The 12,428-nt window shown below is 37.4% G+C and overlaps 1 protein-coding gene across 1 annotated transcript; it reads right to left on the reverse strand.

Moving 5' to 3' along the window:
• Nucleotides 1–1,696: 1,696 nt before the first annotated feature.
• On the reverse strand, nt 1,697–9,684 carry ppa2 (inorganic pyrophosphatase 2). Its single transcript, XM_032564038.1, has 12 exons — nt 9,441–9,684; nt 8,111–8,175; nt 7,985–8,026; nt 7,834–7,887; nt 7,190–7,309; nt 6,685–6,771; nt 6,450–6,576; nt 4,224–4,351; nt 4,045–4,130; nt 3,898–3,967; nt 2,187–2,226; nt 1,697–2,099 (listed from the first exon to the last, which is right to left on the reverse strand). Exons 1-12 carry the CDS (start codon nt 9,634–9,636, stop codon nt 2,077–2,079), a joined length of 1,038 nt encoding a protein of 345 aa, XP_032419929.1. The 5' UTR covers nt 9,637–9,684; the 3' UTR covers nt 1,697–2,076.
• Nucleotides 9,685–12,428: the final 2,744 nt, after the last annotated feature.

A 12,428-nucleotide genomic window follows, 5' to 3' on the forward strand; every position in this document is an offset into this window, starting at 1 on the left:
CTGATTAATTTTAACAAGGTGCTATTCAACCTAGTAGAAATGTACAATGTGAAACGTTTGACGAAATGAAAAGGCTTATAAATAATGTACAGCATAAACCTGTCATATACCTCAAAACTAGCTCGGCAATAGGATTATTACATATCGGTCATTTTCTTTAGGTGCTACTTTCACAATATTAGGCCACCAAAAGGCAAAAGGAAGCTCTTGTTTTTACTTTCAGTGTGCTTTGAAAGTATTAGTTGAACTTTAACATTACTGTAAAATCAGGGACATTTTTAACTAATTATGTGTGCATCTTTTGAAAATCTGTGTTCATCAAACCTTTTTTTTTTTTTTTTTTTTTACAGTTAGGGACTCGTTCTGAATCCTGATTGTGTTCTTGTTTAATAGATTTCACATAAGTTCAAATGAAAAACAGATGCTATTCTGCAAAATTTCTATTTTAGCTAGTGAGAGGGTATTTTCTTCAAAATTAATCAACATATATGCACTCAGTAGACAAAAGGGAAAAATATTGACTAAGTTAAAGCAATCTGTTTGCCTTTGCTACGCAAGACTACAGCAGTAATTAATGTGACTGCACGTTTTGCGCCTGCATATTAGTAAATTTAATTTATAACCACTGAGCAACTTAATTATTTCTTACACTTAATTATGGCAATTTAGCTGAAAATCAGTCGTACTTTAACAAAAGCTCTCCCCAATTCTTTCACATATTGATTTCTTTGAAAGCACTTCATTTATTTTTTAGTAAAAGAAGTATGTAGTAAAAAAATTTAAATGTTTTATTTAAACAAATTGTACATGTGTTTTAAAAAAAAGAGATAAATTATGTTACATTGTACATAGCAAGAATTTGTATTGCAGGAGTACAACTCACTGATATTCACATTAGGCTCTTTTTATTCTGTCAAATAGACCCTTGGCTCCACATATATGACCTTTAAAATAAATTTAAAAATTAATAACTGGAGCTTTTCAAGGTGAATGAAATGAAATGACAATGGATCACCCAGGAAGTTTTACTATTTGTTTGTAAATACTACACTCACTTTCACAGCAATGTTTACAGTTATAGAAGCTAGCTCAGTTCTTTAGAGGCTCTGGTTTATAATCGTTTTGTAAAACGAATCTTCATAATATTAAATAAAGAAGGTTGGATATCATTGTACAGGACCCAGCTACAGTAGCAGGTTGTCGATGAGAAAGCCGAGGCACCAGAAGCGGGTTTAAAGCATAGCCATACTTGAAGATGCTTCAGAGTGTTTCTGAGTGAGTCAACTTTACTTGAATGACTTTCCTGACTTAACCTGTACATTTTATGTGCTGAACTCAGCGAGGTTAAGCCAGCTGTTTGTACACACTTGGTCTTTTTGCAGTTAGACACTAAAAAAAGAAAAAAATGAAAAAAAGGTTAAAAAAAATTTAACAAAATTTTGCCCAAGTTCTCTCGAAGTTCGGTATGCTAAAACAATAAAATGAGGTTGGCTGTTAATACTGTAAGTATTCTAATGTACTGGATGCAGTTTATTTGAAAGCTGTTAATTGTATCATTCCTGATGTTGCCGACATGTGGGTGTTCCTTTTTTTTAATAAAACTTATATTTATTTAAAGCAACTAGCTTCATTTTTTTCCCACCCTATTAAGGTGAATAACGTTCTCTAACTGGACAATAAAAAAGCTGCACTGAAGCCAGGTTTAGAATGTTTTTTTTTATTATTTATCCAATATTAGAAACATATTCTTGCTGTATACAAAGCCTTGTATATAATGTGTGTAGCTGAAAAAACAATCCAATTTCTGGTCACTGTTCTCAGGTGAGTACGTACTTTACTCCAAGTATTACCAACAAATATACCCCAGAGCACAACCACCTTAGTTGTTCGTTTAAAAGGAAAACATCACCCAAAAATACAAGTGTTGCATGTCTTTGTTGGCCCATACAGTTTAAATATGACATGCCACTGCAAGTGCGTATAAAAAATAAATCTGCCTGCATACAAGAAAAAGCAGCAGGATACATAATAATTCAATTCAAGACGATCTGATGTTTCCAAGGGAACTTCAGAACTTCATACGAAATGCCATTTGTCCACTGCAGGAGACGAGAAGATATTTAGGATGAAATCTGAAATTTAAGCACTGAACATGAGTTTGACAGATAAAAATATTTTCTGCTTACCTTCTGCAGACACAGGATGTGCACTACCAAAAGCAGGGGCCTGAAAGTGAAATCATTGAGATGCGGATTACTAAATTAGATTCCAAGTCGGATTTACTGTCCGCCCCCTCCCAGATGTTCACATACTCTCAAGAGTATGGATGTCATTCATTTGGAGGATTAAGTATTTTCTTAATCATCTATTCCAGATTGCAAAGATTATTAAAAACATGACTTACATGTAAAAGTTTGAATTTGTTGTTGATTTTGTTTAATCCATTCCTAGTCAAAATTGCACATAAAGGCTTAAATGTCAACATATGTCACCACTAATGTCAAGTTAAAATTGTCTGCAGAGAAACTGCTTGCATTTTGCAGCCATCAACTACTTTCTCTCTGGATGTTTGGACATTTTGATAGAATCGGTTGGTTTGCTGTCACTAACCTGGTTTCTTGCAGGGTTCATAAAGATTAAGGAGTTCCAGAGACCTAAGGTTAATGTGTTCTTGCCATTCCAAAAACAGTATTGAAGTATGTTTGGGATTGTTGTCAAAACAAAACTAATCTAATCAAATCATCGGATCCAAATTGCCGTCCTCCATTAAAAAAAAAACACCACATACAGGAAACGGAAAGGCTGAAACCTTTCAAACTGAAGAACTGCTGTAACGCAAGTCATTCACCGCAGTGAAGTTTAAACATAAACACTGTAAAGATTTCTACTATGAGACACCTGCTGGCTGAAATGTGCATCACATGGAGAAGCTGAAAGCCTTCGGGTGAAATGTGCAGGGTCAGAGAAGCCCAGGATTGAGCTACTTAATCACTTTGAGAGCGAGTGTGGGGGAAGGAATCGAGGAGAGGCTTCTAAACAACAAAACTCTGCTCAACTATGAAGAATGACAGTGACAGCATTAAGCTGAGGGACAAAGGGATTAGAAAAGCACAGATTGGGTAAAGTGCCAGAGTTCATACATGTTCAAAATTCAATATTTTTCCAGACTCAAATTTCAAGGTTTTTTTAACGCAGTTTTTAGAATATTCAGAAGAATATGTTACAAAACATTAAACTTCAAATTGCTCCAATGTTAGTTTGCTTTTATTAGCTACAGGTTCTTTAAAATTTTAAATACAATATCCACATTGGTGCTGACTTTCAGAGAGTGGCATAGAGCCATTTCACAGATTTTTCGTAGCATCTAGCATTACCTAGATCTGCTGCTAGAACTCTTTAGCTTCTCATAAAGGACTCAGCATCATGGACTGAGTGATGTTTTCCTTGCAGAGTCACAGATTTGCTTACTTTACTTTGACTTTTCTCTGCAGCTTAGACCCAGTTTAAGATCAGAGGTCCAGTTCAATCTGAATTTACTGTTGTCCTGAAACCAAACAGGTTATAAAATGACTTATTTTTGAACAGGGTGTGTAGAATTTTGTACAAAGAGATTAATTTAATACAATTTGGAATAAGGGTTTAACATAACAGACTGTATATATTTGCACCTGTGTGTATAATTTTTACTCTATATGAATTAATTAAACTAGTGCACTTAATTATAGTCCATTAAGTATCTACTTTGAAAAAGAGTAGTTACTTTCTTTTGCTACAATTAATTTTGTAGCAAAAGTACAAAATTAATTTGACATGTATGGCAAAGATGATTTGATATTAATTTTATAACCAGATCTATCTACCACTGTTGCTGCCATAAACGTTTTTTGAAGCTCTCACCGACTGAACGACAGCTCTGGCCTCATCGGCGCTGAACTGGAAAGGACTGTTACAGCAGGACATGTTCTTGCTGAGGAAAAAAAAAATATCCAAGTTCAACTTTCCATTATCCATTTCACATGCACATACACATCTGCTTTGCTTTACCACTCAATCCCTCCAGCATTTGTTTGCTTCTGCACAAGTGCCCTCCAGTGCTCATGGGTGGACTTAATGATCTCAACTGCAAAATCCTGTCAGCAGAGAGAAATCCGTTTCAGCACATTTGGTCTGAGCTGCCGCGCCAGTCCACCAGCTGCTCTGCTCTGTTTATTCTCAAACCTGACCTTGTCTTTGAATTCCCCGTTGAATCCAAACTGGTTTTCTGGCTTTCCATCGGGTACCTTGTATTTCCTGAACCACTCAACAGTAGCCTCCAAATGACCTGGTCGGCTCTTCCGAACATCTTCTATACCTGAGGGGAGGAGGGAAAAACTGAGTCGGAGATTACGCAGGTTTCCATGAAACAGATAAAGTGAATTTTATCTGTTTACACATGAAATGTAGGTTTCTCAGGATTCTAAGAATTGGCCTTAGTGGAAAAAAACAAAGCCTTGACAACACACACAATAAAGAGCACTGAATATCAATAAATCCATGTTGACAATGAAACCTCAATGGTTAGAAACTGTTAAAGTACAGAGAGCTAATGTGGTGTTACTGTCTGTGCTGCTTGCTATATAATATATCTAATAAATATATTAGAATATGAACAAAAAGTTGATTCAATTCAGCTTTTCAATTCAAACCATAAAACATGTGTTAAATAGATTCAGAACTGTGAAATTAAATAAGTTAATTTAGATTATTATGGCTTTCTGCTATTAAATACCCCAAATTACGGTTACTACGATAAAGAAAGCATTACATTACAAAGGATAACTAATACACAATTATGCAGATGGTCACTGAGACCCTTCACAAGACACAAAAGGTTATTGTTAGAGAAGGTGACTGCTCAGAGTGCCGCATCCAAGCACAATAATGGAAATTTGGATGGAAAAATAAAATGTGGTAGAAAAATGTGCAGCTTTGAGAGGATTTGTGAAGCCTATTAAAGAGTTTGGGGGACATAGACAAGAAATGAACTGCGCAGGAGACAAAGCTTCAAGAGCCGCTACCACACAGTTGGGAGGCAATGTCAAAAGTATCTTATGTGGGATAAGGGGAAAAAGTACTGAACTGTTGCTCACTGGGCCAAGGTCCTCTTTGAGATAACCATGTTTAGTATTTAAGTTAAGGAGCTTTTCCACTAGACCTCCTCTAACCAGTACGGTTCATTCCGCCCCGGCCAGATTCATTTTCCATTAGAAAATCCAGTGCGACTCTGCCTGGCTGTTCTCAGATCTTCGTTCCTATTTCAGGGGTTCTCAACCTTTATCAACCCCACAGAAACCATGGCGTATCATCAAGAGGAAGAGGAGAGAACTAGAACCTAACAAAGCTACTGTTACAGTCTCTGACCTCTAGGGGCTCTCCTCATGACAGAGCTCTTTCTCCTGTGTTTCAGGTGTGCCTGACTGCCACAGCGGAGACGTGATGCAGCCACTGCATAAAGAATGCCATCTCAACATGTCACGCCCATTTTTCCCTTGGCCTTCATCTGCAGACATCTTGTCAGAGTTTGTTGTGGACTTGAGCAGCTTGGTGTGCTTTTCCTGTGTGTCTGCATCTAAAAGGCCAGAGTATTAGTCCATGGTGGAAGCCTAGAGGGCTTCTCTGCACTTTTTGTTCCAGCGCTTTTGCTCCTGTTAAGTTGTAAGACAGGGAGCTCAGTCATTCCAACTTTTTATTTTCTTCTAGATGGAGCCATCTTTTAGAAAGACGGCTCCATTTATTGTTCTTTTGGCTTTGGATATCATGAAGCTTTCTCGTTTCTGTTTATTTTTTGTTGACTAATTGCTTGGCATTGCCCTAATTATAAAATACTTGATTTTTTTCAACTGACTTTTACTACCTAGTGATTTAATAGTTTTATGTGTCAGACCATGTGCCAGACAACATGGTGTGTAGCTTATAAGGTTGTAGCAACAGCTAACAAAGCAGCCTGCACCATTACACCTCAGCAGAGTCACAGGCCACATAGATACAATAATTCATGCAAAAGGAGATCCAACCATGTATTTTTATGCATTTAAGTATAACTTAAAATTACTTTTTAGAATATCAACATCTCTGTATCAAAAATACTTTATCTTTTGTAGCTTTCAAATTTTAAAATTTTAACTATATTTTGGGGTTTAATTAAATGTAAGCCACAAATAAACGGAACAGCTGAAATATCAGTTTGTAAGTGACAAATTTACATATGAATTTAACATCTTAAACTGAATTATCTTAGCCTAAATCCTACCTGTTTCCCTTTGGTATAATAATAAACATTCATTCATTTATTATACAGAAGGTGAACTTCCACAATAGCCAATCTTCTCATACTCTCCAGATCAGCAAAGCACAGATTTAATCCAGAATCATCCTCATGTCTGTTGTGAACTTTTGCCTACGACACTCACAGTTGAGCTTTTCTGCATCTTGATCATTTGCATTGATGGCGATGACCTTCCAGTCCATCTCTCCCTCATCAATCATTGCCAGGATGCCCAGAACCTTCACTTGGATCACCTGACCTGGGGAGCAAACCTGAAGTTGAACAGTTTAACAGGTAAAGATCAGATACAGAATCCAAAAGCACACATTTCTTTTTATAGGCATGTAGATAAGTAGCAGCGTATATAGACATCTGCTTACCTGGGTGCCGATGTCACAAACATCAATGGGGTCATTGTCACCACAGCAGTTCGTTTCTTTGTCTTTGTGGTTGGGATCCTCCCAGGTCTTTATAGAGGTAGAGTCCATAAGCAAGTAAAGAACACGGAAAAAGTCTAAATCTTCTCACAAATATTCAATAGCTAACAAAATACACAATAAAATGTCTGGATTTAAAACTAGTACTTAAGAAAAGTATTCCCAAACTATCCCCCCACCCCACGCTTCACAGTTGAGATGGTGTTTTAAGGATTGCACTCTTCTTCTTTAAACAGAAGGAGGAGAGTGCATTTTATAACAAAAGGTTCCTCTCTGTTCTTCTAAAGTGGGAAAACTTGAAAATTTTGCAATGTACCAAATCCTTGCTGTAACAGATAGAAAAAAGTACTTGACCCTCAAAATAATAAAACCTAACAAAGTGAAGCATCTAAAAATCAGTGCACTTTAAAGCATCCATCTTGAAGAAACACTGCAGACTTCTCCTGACCTGTGGCAGTGCCCCATAGTTCCAAATGTATCCTTTATGAGGAAAAATGTTGGCCACATATCTGGGTTTTCCCTTCTTCACGTCTTGTTTGATGGGATTCAGTGGCTCCTTTGTTGCAATCTGGAAAAAGAAGTGATAACTACTGTTATCTATAAAACGTGCATTTACAACAGAGATGCACACTGACTGACAGGTGTGACTCAGACTGTGAGCCTAGGTCCAAATGAATTAATCGTGAAATGAAGATGAAAACGACAGTACACCTGCTTTATTATCAGACATCTTTGATTCATAAGGGCCACTGTGGAAAAGGACTAGCAACAAAAATGTCGAACAATTAGTTGCAATTTTCAACAACAATATTGTAATTCCTAATATCCTGCTGAGTATTTGTACAAATGAGACTCAATACCCTGCTAAGGAATACAGCTAAACAATTTAAAATGTAATATAAAATCAAAGAGTGAAAGCCTATAAGCTAGTTTATGCACAACTGTGTTGTATGTTTGAGAAAACTGTAATAGGGGACATCTAAAGATGTCCTCAAACTAGTCGTCATTTTAATTTTAGTCCATCTTTAAAAAACATGTAATGAAATGTATATAACCTGCATATATGAGGATACAGGGAAGCTTTTTGCTTACTTCCATTTTAGCATTTGACCACCGAGGGACCTCAACCACCATGTTGTACAGCACCTGGAAGTGAATAAGACAGCCAATGACTGCTCAACCTGGGGCATTAAAGGTCCACTTGCATAAAATAGTCCGATAATGAATTTAAACGGGATAATACCTTATTCTCACTCTTAGGTTTTTTTGCTGGCACATCGTCATTCTATAGGGAAAGAAAAATCAGCCCTTTCTTATTTACATGTCACATTTTCAAGAAAAACTACAACCTGAGCTGTTAGCTAGTTACCTGCTCTGACTCAGCTATAAGTGGAATATCATGGAATGGTGAAATGTATTTGTCATCAGAGGTTTCTAGGAGATAAACAGATTTGTTAATAAGCAACAAAAAAGGCAAATGAGGTAAAAAGCTGCATGCATAAAGAACACCCCATAATGAGTAAATTTAGCTAAAAAAAAGAATGAAAAATTGCTTTGCTAATTTACTTTGTTGTTGTAAGAATGCTTTTTGTCAATAAGTCAGTCTTGTCATGTTGAAGTCTTTATATTCCAAAGCAAACATCAAATCTTTTACCAATCCAATAACAGCTTATTCAGCTATTGACTCTTGTTTTGAGTCAAGAAACAAGACATGCTGACAATTTATTTATTCAACAAACAGTCGCCTCCGTAGCTTAAGGGATAATTGTTGACGGCCACAAAAGCCTGCCACTTTCTGCTCTTGTTGATCACCAGGTTGGCCAGACACTGTTCTGAGTACAAGTCATAATCAGAATTCAATTCCTCATCAAACATTTGTCCTAAAAATATTTGATGAACATTTTTAGGACTTGTGTTCAATGGGTTTGCAGTCTGCAGGCAGGTTATTCCTTCGTTTCCACTCCCACATGTTGGTGCTAGTTTCTGGTTAACCTCACTCTCTTGGGGCCCTGAGAGTAGACATGACGGCCTGACATTGACTGCATAATGTTATGGGGGAGCTGTCTCTCTATACCAAAGGCAGACTGGCTTTGGCAGAGATAATTTGGGGATTTTTTTTCCCCCCATGGGCAACACCGAAATGCATTTACCTCACAGATAAGTTAAAATCATAAGCAGAATGCTTTATTTGTTTCAGGATATGGTCTAATTATGTGAAAATAAATTTATTAGGCGTAGTATTTTGTATTAGTAATCCCCCGGTCAGAGTCCACTTTACTGCATCTCTCAAAACGGCCCTGCTTCAACAAAGATTTTTTAAATTGCATTAAATCCTCAACATGACACTGCAGAAGCCTACTGTCTCATTTATTTAAATCAGCCTCAGGGAAGCATAAAATGCATGTAGGATTATGAATAATGGCCTACATGTACACACTCACGCTACTTTATTTGTGTTTTTATTAGTAAATCATTTGAATCCGCATGTTCTTGTGGACATGTTTTCTAATTTTACACATTTGGCTTTAATGTTAAAGAAACGCAACATGACCACAAAGAACCGCGGCTGCAGCAGGAAGGTCATCAAACATTTAGCGCGAACGGAAGCCATGGCTACTTAAGAGACCCGGGCCAGTTTTCTTTACAGAAATCAAACCGTTACACATGGGGTCCATTCATCATGGCGGAGGTGAACTTACTAAAATAAATGCGGTAGTCTGGAGAATTCGGGTGTCCTCTCTGCTCCGTTTGATAGTGCATCGTTTTTCTGGAATAATACAAATGTGGCACAGCTGCTGCAGTTTGTCTGACTGTTTTATTAATACAGGAAGCGGGAAAAGGGCCGAAAGCAGTCAGCAAGCAGCCGAGCGAGGAGCGGAGCAGCTGCGATCTCATGGTAATATACACACTTCCCCCCGATCAGTCAGTTCCTGCTTCCCTTCCTGCCCGCATGCGTCCGAGAAGTGTAGTAGGGAAGCTTCCTGTTACATTTTCAAAGTAAAAGGGATCTTGTAAACTCAATCAATCAATCAATTAATCAATCAATCAGTAAAAAGCCTTTCTCCAAAACTATCAACTTTAGACTACAACGATGACAGAAAGCGACAAAGAGCTTGCAAAATTCAAATAAATTCACAAATCACTTTATACATTTCAATGGCTTGTTACAGCAACTCAGTGCATTTTAGTGGGAAGTGCTAGGATACAGGAACAGAACAGCCGCCAAGTAATCTATATGTGTTTGCTCAGTGTTAACAACAATATAATGCCGCTTTACATTACTGAAAAGCTTATTGACTCCATTGCATTTGTAAGTATTGCATTATCGGGCCTTCTGCCACAACTAGTGGCACCTTAAAAGTCCTACAAGGCTATTCTTGCCTTGTAGGATTTTACACCTGCAAAGATGTAGTTGTGGCAGAGAGAATGCTACATTGGCAACATCTATGCCAATGCGGCAACCCATTGGCACAGAGAATTTAAAAGCTAAGTTCAGTCTTCTCATTGAGTCAAACTCTTCCCTTGTAGGATTTTACACTTACAAGTGAGACATGTACAGTAGCTGTTTGTATAATAATCCACATCAAGATATTCAATAACTACCTGAGCTAAGATTTAAGATCCCATTAAAGAGCTTCAACTTTTGCCTTAATCTCCCCCCAACCTACCCTTTTGTTCTCTTTTTTTTTTTTGGAGGTTTAATGGCCACAGTACATTATGATCAAAGTCCACACGTGTATATATACCTTGGACAAACACCCCACCCACTCACCTTGATGTGCCTCCTTTATAGTTGGTCACTCTTCAAACAAATGAGGAACACAGCTTCCAACATAGCTGCCATAAAAGCTGGTTTATCAAAATCTTTCAAATGTATTTCATTCAAGGAGCTTTGAGAAAAGTCTGTAGAGGTAGATTCCAACCTAAAACTTGGTTTTAATTACATTGAACTATAAGCTTAATTTTGCGATACTTTTTGGGCCTTGGGGATTTAATGGGCCTTTTAAATCTAAGTGTCTTTGTCCGCCTAGTTTAACTGGGTTTAGAAGAGTACGTCTCTGTCTTTCAGCAGGTGTAGCAAACTGCACTATATATTAAACAAGATGCTCATGTAACTCCGTCAGCACAGAACAATTATTCTATACAAACAGATTATGCTGTTTTCTCTCTTGTATGTTTCTTCACAGTGTTTGATTCTGTATGGCTTACCTATACAAGTACTCCCTGGTGACTCAGTACTATGATTTGCTAGTGCATGCAATTTATATGTGCTTTCTAGAGGTGGAAAGCAGGAAAATAATGCCTAACAGCTTTGCCTAACATCAACAGACAACGTGGACTCACAGTATTGACCGTTTCCAAGAATGACCTTAGAATCTGGCAGTCTTTCATAAACCTGTGACACTACTGCATGTGTGCTTTATGTTTTAGCATCGCATGAAGAAAGGCTGCCTGAGGTAATTACGTCTCCAGCTTCCTTCCCGCATGTCTTGTATTGTTGCATAAGTAATATGATCTCCAGCTAAGCCAAATTCTATATAAGACAGCATATATAGCACTCTAATATGTAATAATGTTTCTAGGGAACAATGCTGTTTGGAGAGTAATAACATAGCACTGTCAAGGAGCGTCAAGGAGAAATCCTTGCCTTCTCTTGAATCATTAATGAGTTATATCTCGAAGGGAAAGCCCAGTCAGTTTCAAGATGGGCTTAACTTGGATGTGGATGACTTCCTGTCAGGCACTGTCCTGCCAACCCTGAAGAGTTGGAACAAGAAGATGCTAAATAAATGGCTAACATCCAGTTGCTTAATTAAATCTGCTGCTAAAATGCTAATTTAGGATCAGTTACATTACACCTTTATTCACAGAAGGCATCTAAAGGTAGAAGGCTTCAAGTGTTACCAGAAATGTCATACCCGGCCTAAGGAAAAACTTGAGTGTTGATCAGTGATGTAAAATCTCTTTTTCGGACGAAAGCAATTTGTGCATGTAATTTGAAAATCAAAGTTCCAGAGCTGGAAGGTAGAAGGGAGACAGAAGTCAAGTTGCTTGACATTCAATGATTCCCCTGTCAGATATGATTTGGGGTGCCTTGTCACCTGCTGGTTGTTCGTCAACTGTCCAACTTCAGCAAAACTGTCTACCAGAAAATCTTAGCGTACTCCACGGTCTCTTCTGGTGACTTTATGAAGTTTGTCATTTCTAGCAGTACTTGATACCTGCCCACTCTGCCAAACATAGTAGTATCTGATTTGATCACTATGGCATAGACTGATCACCTGCATGTTACGCTGCTTTGGTGCAGCAAGAGGAGGCCCAGCTACTGTAAGTACTGAAAGTGATATGCTGGTCAGCACGTGGTCATACTTTGGAGGAGAGCAATATTTCTGTATGAAAAAGGATATCTTGTTGGGGTTTCTTTTTTGTTATATTCTAATTTCCTGGGGAACTGAATTTTGGGTTTTAATTTAGCTACAAGTCTTATTAAACAAAATTAATAGGAATAAACACTCATATGTAACTCTCTTTGTACTGAGTTTATGAAACATAAATTTCACTGTTTGGATTTAATCAGTGTAAATTAATTTTTAAATAAAATTTTAAAATGGAAAGATGCACCTGTAAACATGTTTATGGGTAAATGCATAGGATTTCTAAAAATGATCTCATTCTGTATTGTGTAA

This window comes from Xiphophorus hellerii, chromosome 5, assembly GCF_003331165.1.
Source record: "Xiphophorus hellerii strain 12219 chromosome 5, Xiphophorus_hellerii-4.1, whole genome shotgun sequence".
NCBI classification, from domain to species: domain Eukaryota; kingdom Metazoa; phylum Chordata; class Actinopteri; order Cyprinodontiformes; family Poeciliidae; genus Xiphophorus; species Xiphophorus hellerii.

What these genes read in the sequence shown, in the direction of transcription:
- ppa2 (XM_032564038.1), bottom strand. Translation starts at nt 9,636, where the DNA reads ATGAGATCGCAGCTGCTCCGCTCCTCGCTCGGCTGCTTGCTGACTGCT. An exon ending in ACTATGGGGCACTGCCACAG is followed by an intron (nt 6,772 to 7,189) that starts GTCAGGAGAAGT and finishes ACCTCTATAAAG; the next exon opens with ACCTGGGAGGATCCCAACCA. An exon ending in ACGGGGAATTCAAAGACAAG is followed by an intron (nt 4,131 to 4,223) that starts GTCAGGTTTGAG and finishes CTCTGCTGACAG; the next exon opens with GATTTTGCAGTTGAGATCAT.